The sequence below is a fragment of the Porites lutea genome, chromosome 3 (assembly GCF_958299795.1).
Source record: "Porites lutea chromosome 3, jaPorLute2.1, whole genome shotgun sequence".
NCBI lineage: Eukaryota > Metazoa > Cnidaria > Anthozoa > Scleractinia > Poritidae > Porites > Porites lutea.
In genome coordinates, this window is record NC_133203.1 from 32,973,308 (window position 1) to 32,991,376 (window position 18,069).

The 18,069-nt window shown below is 39.3% G+C and overlaps 1 protein-coding gene across 6 annotated transcripts in view; it reads right to left on the reverse strand.

Moving 5' to 3' along the window:
• Positions 1-4,652: 4,652 nt before the first annotated feature.
• LOC140930962 (uncharacterized) overlaps positions 4,653-18,069 on the reverse strand; it is a 77,933-nt gene continuing 64,516 nt past the window's right edge. Inside the window, exons 1-12 of one of the 6 annotated variants that reach the window (XM_073380705.1) lie at positions 16,532-16,676; positions 14,943-15,017; positions 14,109-14,216; positions 12,237-12,281; positions 10,319-10,406; positions 9,634-9,663; positions 8,897-9,042; positions 8,530-8,761; positions 7,720-7,869; positions 7,121-7,184; positions 6,751-6,792; positions 4,653-6,498 (exon numbers count right to left, since the gene is read on the reverse strand). In XM_073380705.1, coding sequence (XP_073236806.1) covers positions 5,188-6,498; positions 6,751-6,792; positions 7,121-7,184; positions 7,720-7,869; positions 8,530-8,761; positions 8,897-9,042; positions 9,634-9,663; positions 10,319-10,406; positions 12,237-12,281; positions 14,109-14,216; positions 14,943-15,017; positions 16,532-16,601 — 2,361 coding nt within the window. In that variant the 5' untranslated portion in view covers positions 16,602-16,676 and the 3' untranslated portion in view covers positions 4,653-5,187. Of the gene's footprint in view, positions 6,499-6,733; positions 6,793-7,120; positions 7,185-7,719; positions 7,870-8,529; positions 8,762-8,896; positions 9,043-9,633; positions 9,664-10,318; positions 10,407-12,236; positions 12,282-14,108; positions 14,217-14,934; positions 15,018-15,503; positions 15,744-16,531; positions 16,682-18,069 lie in introns of those variants that run through there. The other 5 variants (XM_073380706.1, XM_073380708.1, XM_073380710.1 and 2 more) reach the window with 5 other exon arrangements.

Here is an 18,069-nt window from a genome sequence, read left to right on the forward strand (position 1 = left end):
CTCTGGTATATTTCCTGATGATTGGAAATGTGCTAGAGTTACTCCGTTGTTCAAGGAAGGTGAGCCATCTGATCTGAATAATTATCGACCTATTTCAGTCATTTCCGTTATAGCTAAAGTGTTTGAAAGGATTGTTTATGATCAGTTGTATAACTTTTTGACCAATGAAGATATCATTTCTAATTATCAATCGGGTTTTCGCTCGTTACACTCAACTGCAACTGCCCTTCTGGAAGCTACGGATAATTGGGCCTTTAATATTGATCGTGGCAATGTTAATGCTGTGGTTTTCCTCGATTTAAAAAAGGCTTTCGACACCGTTGACCACGATATCCTTCTAGCTAAAATGAACCTTTACGGAATACAAGGTACAGCTCTTGATTGGTTTAGGTCGTATTTAACTAATCGTACACAACGATGTCTTGTTAACGGTTCTCTTTCTAGAATCTGCTCTCTTAAATGTGGGGTACCGCAAGGAACAATCCTTGGCCCCCTTTTATTTCTTATTTATATTAATGACTTGCCAAACTGCCTTACTTCGTGCCAGCCTAGAATGTATGCCGATGACACCCACATTACTTATGCTGGCGTTGATGTGAATTCAATACAGTTAACTCTGAGTCACGATTTAGATAACCTAAACAAATGGCTTATTTCTAATAAACTTACTTTGAACACTTCTAAAACTGAATTCATGCTAATTGGCTCCAGACAAAAATTGAGTACTTTGTCGAACCCACTTGAGCTCTCGATTAATAATGTTCCGATAGAACACGTTTCCTCTGTCAAATCGCTTGGAATATTTATTGATGAAAATCTACGGTGGCAAACACACATTGATAAATTATCTAAAAAGGTCGCTTCCGGAATTGGAGCAATAAAAAGAATTAGACCTTTTGTCCCTCCACCTACCCTTCACTATATATACAACTCACTAATTCAATCTCAATTCGATTATTGCAATCTTGTCTGGGGTAATTGTGGTAAAACATTATTTGACAGGCTACAGAAGCTTCAGAACCGTGCCGCTCGCGTTTTAACCTTCTCTAGCTATGATGCTGATGCTAACCGTTTGATTAGACAACTCGATTGGAAAGACTTGAACACTCAATTTCAAATACAGAAATCCATAATGGTATACAAGTCTTTAAATGGCCTTGTTCCTGAATATTTATCATCTAAGTTTGTTAAACGAAATGAAACGCGTTACTCCCTGAGGGACTCTGTTAACAAACTATTTGTCCCATTTCCGCGAACTAATTTCATGAAAAACAGCTTTATTTATAGCGGAGCAGTTCTCTGGAACAGCCTACCCTGTCATGTGAGAGAAGCCGAATCTCTTAGTCAATTTAAAAGATTAGTTAATGTTCATTTTTAATGTTATACACGGCATTCATGAAAAACAGGTTTTAGTTAGATTAGTTGTAGTTAGGTTTTGAATTTTGTTTAGGATAGTTAGGTTATCTTTAATTTTTAAATTCCTGATGGATTTTACCGTGTTTAAATAAAGATTGATTGATTGATTGATTGAAAAATGTGTGTTACGTCTCTCCTGTGTGGTCCACGTGTCGATTTATGGCCGTTTTATGGGTTTTTATGTAAACGGTTTTCTCCGCATATAAAGGTTTACCAAGGTTGGGCACTCCAGCGAAGCGGCTCGACCAATCTACCGAAGGAAAACGGCCGTAAATTCGCTCCAAGTGCTCCAATCGCCTCCAAATTCCGCCTAGGAAACACACGATAGTTCTCCTTTCCATCCGTTATCTTGCTTCAAGATGCCTTCGCACCGAGGGCGAATCAAAGGTTGCAAATCTTTGCAACCTTTCCCGTCTAAAGCCATCGACTGAGGCTAGGCTTGAACTCCGCGTTACCTTTGAAAGATAGCGACACGGCCTGAGACTCAAATTACTGTCTCCCACCCCGAGTGTGAGTAATTTGAGTCTCAGGCCGTGTCGCTATCTTTCAACGGTAATGCGGAGTTCAGGCCGAAGCTCAGTCGATGGCTTCAATCGGGAAAGTTTGCAGAGATTGGCGACCTTTGATTCGCTCTCGGTGCAAAGGCGTCTTGAAGAAAGGTAACGAATGGAAAGGAGAACTATCGTGTGTTACCTAGGCGGAATTTAGAGGCGATTGGAGCAGTTGGAGCGAATTTACGGCCGTTTTCCTTCGGTGGATCGGTCGAGCCGCTTCGCTGGAGTGTCCTTCAGTAAATCGGTCGAGCCGCTTCGCTGGAGTGCCCAACCTTGGTAAACCTTTATATACAGAGAAAACCGTTTACATAAAAACCCATAAAACGGCCATAAATCGACCCGTGGACCACACAGGAGAGACGTAATACACATTTTAAGTAAGGTAAGCTGTTTTTTATTGAAATCCTTTCATTTTCGTAGGTTACAGAAACGATAGGATTTTTTCCCATACAAATCCTTATATTTTGAATGTTACGCAACAATGCCAATGCTCGCCGATGCTCATATCGAGCTTGGGCAACCTGTGGTGAAAGCGGTACGTCCCTATCGTGCTCACTTTCCCATTTCTGGGAAGACCTTTCCAATTTCAACACCAGAAATATTTATGGAATGTTATTGTTTTGCGAGAAATTAGCCAATAGGGCGCGAGATAACTAAACCGCAAACAGCAATGGTAATTAGTTTGTGCTTTTGAGGTTTCCTTTCGTATCCTAAACTTTATTGTGATTGGCCACGGCGCAGTGTTAGCTCAGTCGGTACAGCGCTTGACTTAGGAGACTCGCCGGCTTGCAACGACGCTTTACACCCGGGGAGGGGGGATTAGGGGCTTTCTACAATAGCTTATACCCGGAGGTTCTGCCTGAAAAGGGGTACCCGGATTTTTGAGGCTTTAATTAAGGTTTATCAAAGACAGGGAAATCACTGTTGAAGTAAATGAAAGGTCTAAAAGGGTACAAACATTTTCATTTATTAAATTAACGTTACTCTAAAATGAAGAGTAACGACTTCTTGTCTTAGCGATTCATTCTTATTAGGTAGACACTTCAAGGCCGGGTAGTATGTTCAATGGAACTGTATACGAAAGATCTAGAGGTACCTTTTCAGTGAAAATGGTATATAAAACTATGTAAATCTTATCGTGAGTAGCCCCTTCTCCCTGCATTTACACCATCAAACATTATATTGACATTTGACGTGTTCCCTAAAACTCGAATTTGCTGCTTATTTTTAAAATTACACCCTATTTTGTGGGGAAACAAGGGGTCCAGACCGCTCCCGCCTCCTCCATCTTGCATTCCTCTCTCCGGTTCCTTTTTTTCTTGGCTTCCTCCTGTTAGCATTTTTGCATCGAAGACTGTTGACATTAAACCGTGTATATTTTCCTGGAACACAAATTTGGCGCCTTTGTGTTTAATCTCCAGTCCCCAGTCGTTCAAAAGGTGACTAACGCTATGCACTGGATAAATCTCAGTATCAAACGGATGGTGCAGTTGGTGTCCCTAATACTTCATGTCCTTTGGATAACGATTTCTCCGGTGGATAAACAACTGGAGCCAGTTTCCCAGAGCTAAACCGGGTTGTTTTTTTTTTTCACCAGAAAGCGCAGGAATTTTGGGGGCTAGCGCAGTTACGAAATATTTTAGCCGAGAAGCTAGAAAACAATGATGTTATATTTTCTGGCTTTATAGAATGTTGATATAAACAGACACGGACGACACCCTTTTATGGGTCAAAAGATTTCTACGATTTAGGTCACAATTAAAATAACGCGGTTTCGGACTATTGCTTGCTTACCACTCCTTAAAGATTCTGGGACAGTTAATAACAGGTTAATTTAATTCCCCCAAGGCGTTAAAACATGACAGACTTTCGATGCTTTCCGACAGCGTTTTATATTCCGTGTTGAAACGTCGATCACGCAAATAAAAATCGGGATTGCTTTGACAAAAACAGGCAAATGATGCAGCCGCAGCAACGGGGCACCCAGGCTATTTTAAGGATTATAAGCATGGCTCAATCCGCCAGCCGGCAATATGACGCGAAACCTGACTGTGTACTGATTGGCCACTCGACCAAGCCTGAAAGATGTGCCCATCTTGCCTTTCGAGGTTTTCCGCTTTGGTCCAGCAAGAAAACGATATATTTTTGGCCATAAAAATAAATCCTTTATTGACCCAGCTTGTTCGGTCAAGATGGCTGGATATTGGCCTCCTCGTTCTTTTTTGCGTTGTTATTATCGACTTTTTTGATCCGTGAATGCGCAAACAAGAACTTGATCAATATCCAGCCTTCTTGATCTCACGCTTGGTCAATAACACATATCAAGAGCCTGTACATGTGTATTAAAGGACTTCAAAGAAGCCCGAGCCCCCTGCGGCGTGACAACACAAAACCGGCCCTAACAGTTAGTTAATATATCCAAGATTAAACGCACATTATTTTAAAATACTTGATATTTGAATGGGTTCTTTTTCATTTTAACACTACTTCATATTTGTTCGAATTACGAGTATTTTGATGATCTTCTGTTCATTAGGACACTTTGTGATGGCTATCATAAGGAAAGTGCATCACATTAGGGTTCGATCCTGGATATACTGCAACCTGCCGCTTATAAAGCCCCCCAACCCCCACCAGCTATAGACCCATCAACCCGTAAACAAAAAAATACATCCGATTATAATCCCCACCCTCCAAATGTATTGAAATGAATTCGATTTATTATGATCTTTTGACGGTTAGTTAAAAACCAGTAAATGCAAAATTATTTTGACTAGCACTTCTCTAGATTGCTTCGAAGCGTTTTCCATTCCTGTGATAAGCTACCTCGGATATAAGCCCCTCCGTTTATAAACCCTCCTAAAACCCCTTACCAAGATGTATCAGCGGCAGTTTACCATAAGTAGACACCAAAAGGAAAAAATGATGCAAGTATGAAAGACAATAAATATGTCGTTAAAGGATAAGTCATGAATAAATGCCTGTTCTTCTCTCTTCAGACAGGAGTTTGAATTAAAGTTTCAGAAAAGTTGGAAAAAGTTTGAACGGATGTGAGTTCGTTTCTTATTTGTCTCAAGACGTAACTTCCTTTTTCACGTTTTAGTGTCGTTTTCGACTGTTTCTACAGAGAAACGTACACAATATTGTACATTGAAAATTGAAGTGCTGTTTACGTTCACGATATCACCGATGTTTGAGAAGTTTACACGCAATCAAGTCAGTCACTTGAAATGTCCTGATCTTTCTCGGTCACGACAATGTTTCTTTCCGATTGCCTCGCGTCTCTTTTATGATGGTGTCGATGATGATGATGACGATGATGATGACGACGATGGTGATGACGTGACTTCCGGTTCCGGTCACTCTCCTGAGAACTGCTTCTGCGTCTATCAAAACTCCTACTGCGCTGTCGACGACCAGTTTTACGTTCTGAGATACCCTGATGTTTAAACCTTCCTTCACCCTGAAGGAAAGCTCGTTTGTCCTCTTGTTCACTGCCTGCGCTTTCTTCGTTTGGAGAAATCTGTTCATCGTTATTTTTACCGCGAGATTGTAGACGTTCTCGGTTATTTTCACGTTCTTTGCTTAATGGAATGGGTGCATAACTTTGTGCCTCCAAAGTTCCGTGACCTTCTTCAAACTCATAATCACGAGCTAAGCTTCTCCATGTCTGCTCGTCACCGTTCGAGTATGAACTTGGTTTCCGTATGTCCCTGGTGTCGTCTTTACGCGCAAGATGGCTCTGTTTTCCCAATCCGTACAAAATGTCTCGACTTGCTTGTTCAAATTCCTCGCTGTCGCTGTTACTGCTAGTTTTTTCTCCTCTCCTGTGTCTGCCAGTTTCATTGATTGAAGCAAACTTTGACCTTGCATAGCCTTCATTAGAAAAGCTCTTTTCCTCTTCTTCCCGTCGCCTTTCTGGAAAGCGCTCTTCAGTTGTAGGTGAACATTCGTTAGCTTTTTCATCATTTGAGTTCCTTTCACCTCGTGTTTCAACTGTTGCAAATTTATCACTGCTTCCACCATCTCTTACTGAGTAGCTCTGTTTCATTTTTCTTTCCGCTGATTCACGGTCTTTCATATGCTGTTTGCTATCTGTTCTCTGAAGTAAGTGTGATCGTGGGGATTTCGAATGTCTTCGTGGAGACCTCGAGCGTTGTCGCGGAGACCCCGAGTGTCTCCGTGGAGACGGCGAGCATCTCTGTGGGGAATTTGAGTGTTTTCGTGGGGACGTCGACCGTCGTCGAGAATACATCGGGGGTCTTTGAGGTGACAGCGAGCGTCTCTGTGAGGAATTTGATTGTTTTTGTGGAGACTTCGAGCGTGTTCGAGAAGACATCGGGGGTCTTCGAGGAGAATTCGAGCGTCGACGGGGAGATCTAGAGCGTTCTCGAGAAGACCTTGACTGTCTAAATGATGATCGTGCACGACGCATAGGAGACCTTGACCGAGCAACCAAAGGTGGGGAAAAACGGCCCGAAATGTTCGGGGTTTCATCTGGAGAAGAAGGCGGGGGTGTGCGATACCGCTGAAAAATAAAAATCACGTGATTAAGTTCTGTTTCAAACCAATGGAGTAGCATCCGGCCAGGCTCTTTGCTCAGAGGGGGGGGGAAGGGAGAAGGGGGGGGTACACTGTAGCGGGTTTTCAGAGATGTGTTTTGCTTTGTCTTGTCTCCCGACCGCTTCTAAATGATTCATCACTTAGTGATTTCCTTTTCTCATGGTGTATTGTTTTTCTCGTAAGGAAGTTTTAACTAATACCCTGGGAATTTCCTCACCATATTTCCTCGTCCTCGTAGAATCCTTCCCGACCTGGAAACCTGCCGATAAGAAAAACAGACAGAGATAGATGATAGAGGGTAAAAAGTTTTACAATTGTGTTAAAAGAAAGAAAAATAGTTACCCGCAGAATCCCAGCTCCATTTTAAGAACCAAGAGACTCGGATGTAATTGTTTTATTAATAATTATGGATATTTTCTGTTGAACGTATAGACCTCAATCACCATCTTTGTAGGCGTTCAAGGTTTGATGGGATAGATGCAACGTCACGTGATTTATCAGTCCCGAAACGCATGCGAAGATGGTGGATACAATGAAATAAGGTCTACTGATCTCCCAAACAATATCATTTCAGCAGGTGTACATACCCTGGTCCTTTCCTGTGAATTACTTTGAGGCGCAGCTTTATACCCTGGAGAAGACTTACTTTTCCTGTGGTCATACAAACAGAAAAATTAATAATATACACAAGTTGAAGATACTACTGCCATCTATCTCTCAACATCTGAACAACTTTTTCTGAACCATTTGCCATCAGAATCAATTGAACAGTGCTATCACGTGGTACTATGTAGTTTTAATTTTTGAGTCTGTGGATGAAATCCTATGGTGTGACCATTCAAATGAAACCTCTTCCATCAGTAGTACTTTCACATGGTACCATTTCCTTAGAGTGTAATCAGGCACGTTGGATGAAATGCACTTCTTAGTTTTGAGTCCGTGGATGAAATCTAGTTGTCTTGCCATTCCAAAGTACTTTTGTATGTCACAATTAATTTTATTAGTATATACCTCACAGCTTTGAACAAAGAAACAGCTTTGCCTTAGGCAAAATTTATCATTGCAAATTTAGTACGGACTTACATGCTCAAAAATTCCTAATTCATGATAATTATGCACCGAAAAGGGAATGAGTCAAGCTCTCGTAGTAATGATTAAGGTCAGGTGTACCTCAGAGGAAACATACCTATTTTTTGCCTGCTGAAGCCTCTTTTCCCTGACAGGGGAGGGGGTATGGCTTCTTCTCAATAGAAAAGAATTATTGGGAACATCTGGGATCTCATCCACAGCCACTGAACTAAAAGGTTCAGGACTCTTTGGTTTAACATCTCCTGGACTGGAATTCAAATTAATTGCTGATATTAGTGTCAATATTTCACCAACAGGGAAGGGGGCGTAAAAGCAACATTATTATGTAATATGGGACCTCACACGTAGCCACAGATTCCTTTGCTTATCACTTACTTGGCCAGGTTTGTTCAAAGCTGGATTAAGATAACCCTGGGTTAGTGCGAGGTATGTGTAAGTACTCTCAGAGAAGCCAGCAATGCAGGCAAATTTTTAAGGTGGGCAAAAACTGCTTGTCTGCATTGCCATGGCTGCCATCTTTGACCACTAGGAAAGACAGGGGAGAATAGAAATAGCAACTCTTGGACTAGTCATGGGGTAAAAAAAGGGTCAACTTCTTTAGAATTCAACATGTTGGTTGCCATGGTTATGCTCTGCACTCGGCACAGTGGCTCTATCAGTCCTTTTTGCTACTCAACCAAATCTATCTACAAGTACATGTTGTCATTTGAGTGTAATGAATGAATTATTGAATGCTGTACTTTTTGCGAACAATGTTAATTTTTGAAATTATATGTCTATGCATTTTTTTATTAAGTTATTAATTATTTTATTCACAGTATTCATTTTTATCAGATTTGCATTTTTTGTATGTACTCGTTAAATGTTTGTGTATTGATGTATTTGTGGTGTAGTTACAGCCACTTACCTGTCTTTTATCTGTTTCTTTTTCTTCTTTGCTTTCTTCTTGTCCTTGCGTTTTACAGATTCACTCATCTTTTTTCTCCTTTTCTTTTTTATGCGTTTCTTTTTCTCCTGCTCATCAGTTGATGACTGATCACTGTCTGATTCTGATCCAGAACTGGATGAAGAGTCAGTATCTGAGGAACTGCTGTCAGAATGTTGCTTAGATTTCCTTCTTTTCTTTTCAGCTTTCTTCTCTGCAGTTGAAAGTTAACAAATAACAGTAAGACATCACCCAAGAACAAAAGTATGATGCCAGGGGTCAGCGGGCAGCACTCCTGCTAGAGCACAGTTCTGTACATAAATTTAGTCAATGGAAACATATCCTGTACCTTTAGCCTTTGCTTTTGGAATAAGTTCACCACAGTTGATAATCTTTACATCCACTAGGGGCCTACTCTTGTCATCAACTCTTTGAATCTCTATCTCTGATACTATTTCCTGACCTTGCAATACTTGGCCAAATATCACATGAATCCTACAAAAAAATAAATATACCACAATATAAGCAAGAGCAACATTGTTGAAGTGTGGGTAATCATTGATCTGTGACTTGCTTTTGAGTGGCAACAAACAAAAATGCATTATGTATACAAGTCATGTACAACGCCATTTACCTAATTTCACATTTTTTTTTTATTTCACGAAATTTGTTTCGGGAATTAATATCCTCACAAAACGAAAACATGCAAAACATTTTAATTTAATACCCATAGAAAATTCAAATCATATAAAAACGATTAAGATTTAATAACAACAACTGTTTCTACTGTAGAGCCTAGGTGTATCGACAACAAATTATTAACTGGTTTTACTGGTAATTTTTACTCTGTTGTGGAATGATATTAATATGCATTTTGTTTGTTACAGTTTATCTTGATATTTTTTAAAAATTCGGATGTTTGAAAAAATAATAATATAGCAAAATTTGATGCCCTTTTTTATATTTGTGTATTGAAATTGAAAAAATAAAACCATGTGTCTTGTCTGTACCAATAATGTCATAATGCAAACAGAAATTTCCTTTCTGTCAGTAATAACAGTTGAATCAAGTTAAAAGAAAACTTACCCATCAAGATGTGGGGCAGGCTGAGTTGTTCTGTGAAAAGCAAAATAAACACACTATAAAAACTTAAAATATTAAAATTTTGTCTTTATTCACACTACAATATTGTTATGCATCACAGAGATGCCATTTTACCTTGGAATACCTGAAACCTGACCCAAGTTGTTCACTCCTTGGATCAGGTGCTATTTAGCAGATAAATTAATATCCAGTGGATAAACATTAATTAGGGAAAACAACTGGATCAACGACTGGATAGAGATTAATATTATCAAGTTGATACATTGAAGTACATAAACCCCCTTTTAAACTTGAACCTGGGGCCTTGAGAAAAGGAAGGAATTGAGAATTAAAGGAGGGGAAAATTAGACAACAGGAGGAAATTCAAAAAGAACTGAATCATTTTTGCCAGTGTAATTAAGTTAACAGTGCCCAGTTGCTCAGAAGGTGGGTAATGCTTAAATTCATCAGGTAAATTAGAAAAGCAAGGCAATTGGATTTCATGACACTCTAAAAACACTACATAGCAATAATTAATTTATACAGTGGATAGCACCACATGTATCCAATCTTTGAGTGATCAGGACCTGACTTATACTACACATCTACATGCATGATGCAGTTGAATTTTATACTTGGTTTCAAATTTATAGGGTGGTTTCTATCTCTTAAAAGATCAAATACTTACATAAAAAACTGAGAACCATTAGTGTTTGGACCTCTGTTAGCCATGGACAACAACATTGCTGTCTCGTGCTTAAGCTGGAATCCTTCATCTGTTATAGGGAAAACAAAAAAAATGAAAAACTTAATATGACAAGCAAATCACTGCAGTTATCACAATTACATGCTTGTACTTCAACCCCAGTAAAAAAAAAATTAATTATTTTCATCTATTATTTAGATAAGCAGTTAAAAATATACATCCCATTGGATCAGCTTTATAATATTAATAATAAATTAAGGGTTTCCTGAAAAAAGGGCATAATTTGCTTATTATTAAACCCTTTTTACTACTATAGTAATGATCAAGATCAATGAGAGTGTCATAATGCTGAGATCTGTAATGTTATTGCATAATCCAATATTGCATAACATTGTTTCATTCTCCACATCATGAGCAAGCTGAATTATTAGCTGACAGATTAATATAAACCAATCAAAACCTGAGAATGTCTTGTGTAAAAGATAATAATTGACACAGACACAGATTTGCATAAGGTGTAAGTTCACTGTAAGATACAGGGCTGGACATCACTATGAACCAGGCGGGGGGGGGGGGGGGGGGGCTGGGGATTTTACCTGGGTAGTATGAGTGTGAGCCCTTGCTTCTCTTATAGGAAACAAAAAGAAAACAGAACCAAAAGAACTAATTCCTACACAGCTCAGTACAATTCCCCTCCTACTAACTACATTTACCCGGCAACTTGAAAATTTAGCCACAGCCCGGAGATAGGAGTCATTGCAGAACAGTAGAACCTTGATATAACAAAGTCCTCGATATAATGAAAGATTTTCTTTTAACCCCAGTAATAGCAAAATATATGGAAAATAACCTCGATATAACGAAACCTTGTTATAACAAAAAGCAATTTCACTGTCACGCCAGTAAAATGTAGTTAATGGAACGTGACGCTAGTTATCAGCAACCCTTTCATGGTGGTTCTTTTTCAATAAAGCAATTGTGTAGTCAAGGTGATAAGGTCAGCAAGCTCTAAGATGCATTGTATTCTAGCGTAGAACTTTACGGCCTTGTTGTCTTAAGCAGGCTAGAATGAGCCACAGCATTGGCCAGTATTCATGGCTAAGAGTTTGCACATGTAATGCTGAGCTGTCTTGTAGTACAGCCTTTTCTACTGGCTATGCCAGCAGACGTTCATCTGGCTATAAAAGCCAAGAACAACCGTTCAGAGTTCACTTGGGTTCTATTGTTCAGCAAGGTTTAAGTGCTCAGTATACTAATCGTGTAAAATTTTTCCCTCCCTCCCTCCCTCCCTCCCTTTGGAGACGATCAAGGTATGGGCTTTGTTTTGTGCTATGCCATCAAATAAAGTAGAGACACTCCTTGGAGGTGCAATTAAGTCTGCGCAGTGACTTCCCCCAAGCTTGTTAGCAGCATTGCCGTTTAATATTGCCTGGAAACCGATACTCTTGTCTGATCCAGCACATGCTGTATTGCATTCAGCTCGTACTGCTGAGGAGATAAGTGAGGTTCTTTGGTCATGCCATCACTGGAAGTCGCACAGGTTAACCTAGTGCAGGGCAGTGCTCCCCCATTTAACGCCAACTTCTCATTATTTGTTTTATAATTAAATTACTTTGCGTTTAACATGCATTATAAAGGATCAGAGACATTAACATATTTTGCCAGTTCCTTGGCTCTTCATTATATCAGGGTTTCACTGTAGTTAACTCAGTTTTATGTTTACAACGAGGCCTGACAAACTACTGATAAAATTCCTGTTTGACGATAACACAAAGTCAATTCAGATATTAAAGGTTTACTATACTCAATCCTCACTAATTGCACGTCTTCAATTTTTGCAACTAAATGTGACTCTAAGTGCACGTCCTGTTGCTGAGATTAATACTGTGAAGCTACATACCATTAAACGTGCCACCATAAATTGACTCTCCTCCAGTCCCATTTCCTGTGATAGACAAATTAATAGAAAAATTATAATTTATTTTATTACATAACAAATTTTAAATGCATGCTCTAATTGATCAAAGGTCTGCAAAAAATGATTTGTACAGCACAAGACATACAGTACCGCTCAAAAGTAAGTTACCAGTCATGTCTCGTTTCCTGCGTGATGAGAATCTTGTTGCACACTACGTGATTATCATCATGCTACTAGAATCGCGTAGTGCAAGAATCATTGAAGCGGCAATTTTTGGCAAAAAATTATTGACACACATCCAGAGAGAAACCAACTAAAAATTTTGCTTAGTGTTACCTAGAAGACTGATGTAGTACATGTGTTACAGATCAAAAAAATACCTGATATGAACATGAAAAGTAACAAGCACCTTGCATCAGGTGTTAATAGTCAGCAGCTTTTAAAAACTCTGTGAAACACTGCTCTTCTTGTTACAAAACCTCTCCCTCGCAACTCTCACACAAAGATCTTATTAATGTAAGTAAAGATACAGAACCTACCGTTTATACATCGAAAAAGGTTTTATTGCAACAATCTGCAACTTCTTTTGCAAAAACTACACTTAGGCACACTTACAAGCCACTTACACATTGTGATGAAAACATTTGTGTCAAAATAACATCAGTCATAACAAATTCCTAGGTAATAATACAGCTGTTAATCGAAAAACCTAAAAATGGCCTTTTACCAACTTTTTCACCTGATTTTACATGAAATAGACAGATTTGGTTGTTTTATGCTGAAAAGTGGATTTTTTTCAAAAAGCTTGGTATTTTGCTTAACCCATTCGCTCCTGGAGATTTTGCCGAAAAACGTGTTTTGAAGCTAGTCGAGTGGTTTTCTGGTCACTGTCGTGCTATAAAGAGCTAAAACTTACCACAAACCGGTTTACAGGTCGTACACTTCGCGGCCTTCTGATCCAGATGCAAAATATCAGCTTGCGAAGTTCGGGCATGCGCAGAAAGCAAAATTTTGAGATAGTTTTTGGGTTTAAAAGTGACACAGCAGTCTTGACTTTTACTTCGCGCTTTCTCTCCTCCCTTCTTTTTTCACTTTTCTTACCTCATTTTTTTTTCTCTTGCTGGGCATTTAGTAGGCTTCATTTTGGTGGGAATGGTTTTTAGGAAAGCTTTTAGGATCTTAGGATTAGGTGAAAGGAAAGGTAGGTGGGCAATGGAACAAGATTTTCATGGAGATTTTCAGGTCCATGTGACGTTGTTTTTTGCTTCTTTCTCCGGTGTCCTTGACTAAATTTTGCTCATTCTGGTATGGTTTGAAAGATCTCTTCACTCTGCACAAGTTAGCGAAGAAAGTTGTCCTTGACCGTTAAAACTGATGACGTTACAAAGGGTAGAAAGGACCTGGATCTGCACGGGCGGTTACGGGCGGCTCAGGGGCGAATGGGTTAAAGGAGATTGTTTTCCAGTATCTTTGCTAATGACAATAGTTAAGGCTCTAACTCTGAAAAGTCCATTTGAGCCATCTTGATAATTATGTGTGGTTGAGCGGTTAACACCTCAAACTCTGGAGCTGGAGGTCTGTGGTTTAAAGTCACCCATTGCATTGTTTCCTTAGACAAGGAACTTTACTTCACTTGGCCTCTCTTCACCCAGGTGTATAAATGGGCACAGGCAACATACAGCTGGAGGGTAACCCTGTGATTACATATATGTCCAGGGTGGGGGGAGGGGGGTAGCAATACTCCTAGGCATGCTTCATTCTGAGGAAACCAGGAAAAGCTTCGGCCATTTGAGCCTTTAGCTTAAGTGTGCCTTTTCCTTTACTATCTTGATACAAAAATAAAAATAAAAGTACCTTTAGTAAAGTCTCCTCCTTGAATCATAAAATCCTTGATAACTCGATGGAACCCTGATCCTTTATAGTGAAGAGCCTTCCCAGAAGTCCTGCTTACACCTTTTTCGCCTAAAAAACAGGTTCAAAGTAAATCCCAAAAATCTTGTTTAAAGTTTCCATGAAATGTCAAGTTGATCACTTAAAAAACAGCCATTAATTTCCTTAAAAGTTCAGCAATTTCATAGCACTATTGTATTAGTTTATCAGTAGTCTCTCATCATTATGTGAATTCTGGCATTTTTTTAGGCCTCTTATTCAGCATTCCAGTTAATCATTTCAAGAGGGGGGTCACGTAGATCATCTGAGGGGTCACCAAGACCACCTGCTAATTTTTTGCGCCATATTTAACTTAAAACTTATATGTGATCTGTCGGGTCAGGAAGCCTTCTTTGTCTGGTCATTGACCCAAGACCCATCTCTTACCTGGAACACTGTTATTACTTTTAGTTTTAGAATACACTTGCTAAAAGTTTTCATGTCTGCTTTTCTTTTTTTCTGTGTTATCATTTAAGAGTCCATGACTCCTTGTCTTAATGCATTGTACGTCAGTGGAAGGAAGTAGCCATGAATTTAATATTATGACCCCATCCCACTTACAAGTGAGTACAGCCAACCACACATCAACTCTAAAACACTAACATTTACATGTAATATGTAACTGATGTGGTTATCATGTATGAAAAACGATATTATTGTTATTATCATTATTATCATTACTATTATTATTAATGTTAATAAAGTAGTTGGTAGTGGTAGAAGTAGAATATGTATCTACATCAATACGTACTTCCCTACCTGTGCACAATGCTCTAAAGTTGTCAGATGTCTTAGGACAGATGTCAGCAAACAGTTCAAAAATAATCCTGCCAGCTACAAAGAATGCAAAATTGATTCTTAATTTAAATCAAGCAAGATTTAAAAGTTTTAGATTTGAGGTTCTTTCAAACCTGCCTTCTTTTGTAAACACCTACTTCTCTTTCTATGTTACAAGAAGACTGAGGTTGCTCATTAGAAACCTTATTGATTTCAATCAAATTGCCAAAATAATCAATAAAAAAATTTAGATTATCACAGTGTTCATAGGCTCAAATCATTAATTAAGAGAAGTAAGCATTCATAACCAATGCTACACAGTCACATTAATTTAAGTTTAAAATTATAGAAATTGATTAAAATCAAAGAAGCAAAACTTTTTCTATATTAAGCTTAATATAAGCTTAAGCTTCTAATTGATTATTTGACGTGTCTAGATACCCGGCAGCCGAGAACTGTTTTCAAAAATCTAGCTACGCAACAGTCAGACACACTGAGTCAACTCCCGATGAATATCCACAGAAATTATCAACGAAACCTCACCATCATATTGTTGTGGACAAATTCTCCAAGCTTGCATTAAGCATATTCTTTAGAATCTTGACTCACCGGTACTTTCATGAAAATCTTTCTCGGCATCTGCTGAGTCTACTCGATTTGTGTGTAAAAATTATAAAGAGTCTGTAGTCTTAACAGATATCCTCTGGAGACGTTCCTGTGAGTTACAAACAACGTGAAATTTGTCGACTCGGCAGAAGAGTGCCCTTCAACTTCCGGTGTAACACCACAGTTATTGCTTGACACAAATGCTATAGGGACTTCACGATCCGGCGATGGCAAGGAGAACGGCAAAAATAGGTCAAGAAGACTCGACGGTTGCCTCTACTTCAAGCCCAAAGCAGTATTTGAAATCGCTTGAGTTTTCTAAACAACTTCCTGAAGTTTTTACACAAAGTAAATGAGATATTTGGTGTAAATTGGACGTGAATTTCCGACTGCCGGGCATCTAGTATTTTGAAAACCATACCCGTGAGTCAAGATTCTAAAGAATATGCTTACAATGCAAGCGCGGAGAATTTGTCCACAACAATACGAAACCTTTATTTAGAATCGCTTGGCATTTCTGAACAAACACTAAATACTCTGGTGAGGTTTCGTTGATAATTTCTGTGGATATTCATCGGGAGTTGACTTAGTGTTTCAGAACTTGAGGATTCTCTAAGTGTCGAAAACATTCAGATTTCACCGTATGCCCACGCTCGACAGTCGCTACTACTTTTAACCCAAGGCAATATTTATAATCGCTTGAGATTTCTCAACAAATACCTTATGTTGTTAGAAGAATTAAACGAGCTATTTCGAGAAAATTGCTCAAAATTTCTGAATGCCGGGTATCTAGTGTTTTGAAAAAAGGTTCCCGGCTGCAGGGTATCTAGACACGAGCTTGATTATCTCCATAATTATTATTGAGTTATGGCCTGAATTTCAGCCGCTTCTCTACCCAAATGGCTTGACTTTGAAAAACAGCCGCCCATGCAAACATTTTATCCGAGGAATTTAACGTTTCTTACCTGGAGATCCATTTATTTGAACATCAAAGAAGCATCTCGGCCGATAGCCCTTCGCTTTGGGGACAGCCATCTTGAAAACTTTCAACCTTCTTCATGTATGCTTACACGAAGAAAATTATTAACCGATAGGAAACATGGGATTTTCTACTTGTTGCAGGGTCTGCTGACCAGTTGATGTGCAGATGCAAAAACAAAATGGTGGATCTGCGGTCACCAGAATTTTATAAATGTTGCATTTATTAGACCCTGGATAAACGGATCTTGTTTACTGTGGGTAATGTTGACCGAGATATCGGTCGACATAGCGGTCGATATAGCGGTCGACAGTCGGTCGACAGTCGGTCGATAGTCGGTCGACAGTCGGTCGATAGTCGGTCGACAGTCGGTCGATAATCGGTCGATAGTCGGTCGATAGTCGGTCGATAGTCGGTCGATGGTCGGTCGATAGTCGGTCGATGGTTGGTCGATAGTTGGTCGATAGTCGGTCGATAGTCGGTCGATAGTCGGTCGATAGTGAGATAGACTATCGGCCGAGTATCGGTCGATATTTCGACGACGCACCTCGACTTGCTATCGGTCATATGTCGGTGATATATCGGTCAACTGTCGGTGGTATATCAGTCAACTGTCGGTGGTATATCGGTGAACTGTCGGTGGTATATCGGTCAACTGTCGGTGGTATATCGGTTAACTGTCGTTCGAGTATCAGTCGTGTGTTAATTTATCAGGTGAGTCCAATGGCTATTTTTTCAAGCAAAGACGTCATTAATTACTGTATATGACATGCTTTAATAGCGAGGAATACACATCTTTTATTATCGGGCTTTGACCTGCTTCATCACGCCAAGTTCTCGCTTGTGCAGAGACCACAAATTAAACTTATATATTTCTGTATTGAAGACGGAAACAGCCCTTCGTTTAACGATCAGTTATTGATAAAACGCGCTGATAATGTGCCGAGGAAGGTGACAAAAATATCCAGCAGGCTGAACACATTCATTTATTGTGGGATACGCTACGTTCTCATTACATTATCCTGTCCTTTTGCTCTGTCCTTTCGCTTTATATTTATATTTTGTTCAAAATAGAGACGACCATGCGTATACGGAAATTAATATTGAATGGTAAGTCACTTATGGTCATCCACGAAAAGGAAAACAGTATGCGCCGCGTTAACATTAATATTATCTTAACTTGTTAAGGAAAAACAAGTTTAAAAAAATGAACTGTAAATACATTTTTTCATCAATGTAGTTCTGAGTCGGTTGAAAAATTCTCGGCATAGGAAAAATCAGCCAGATATAGGCCTTACACGGTGGGAATAAATCACATAACAAGAAGCTGAAGGCCTATCATTCTCACTGAACGGACTTCTTCATGATTCAATTCTAGCCGGCTACGCGTAGCGAGACTCCCACCCCTAAAAAAAAACGAGGGGAGGAAACGTCTGCGAAAAGGTGGTGGGCATCGATACAGATAGGCTAAATCCCGTTCACATGAATTAAAAGAAAAGGCTAGATAATGACTAATAGCTATTA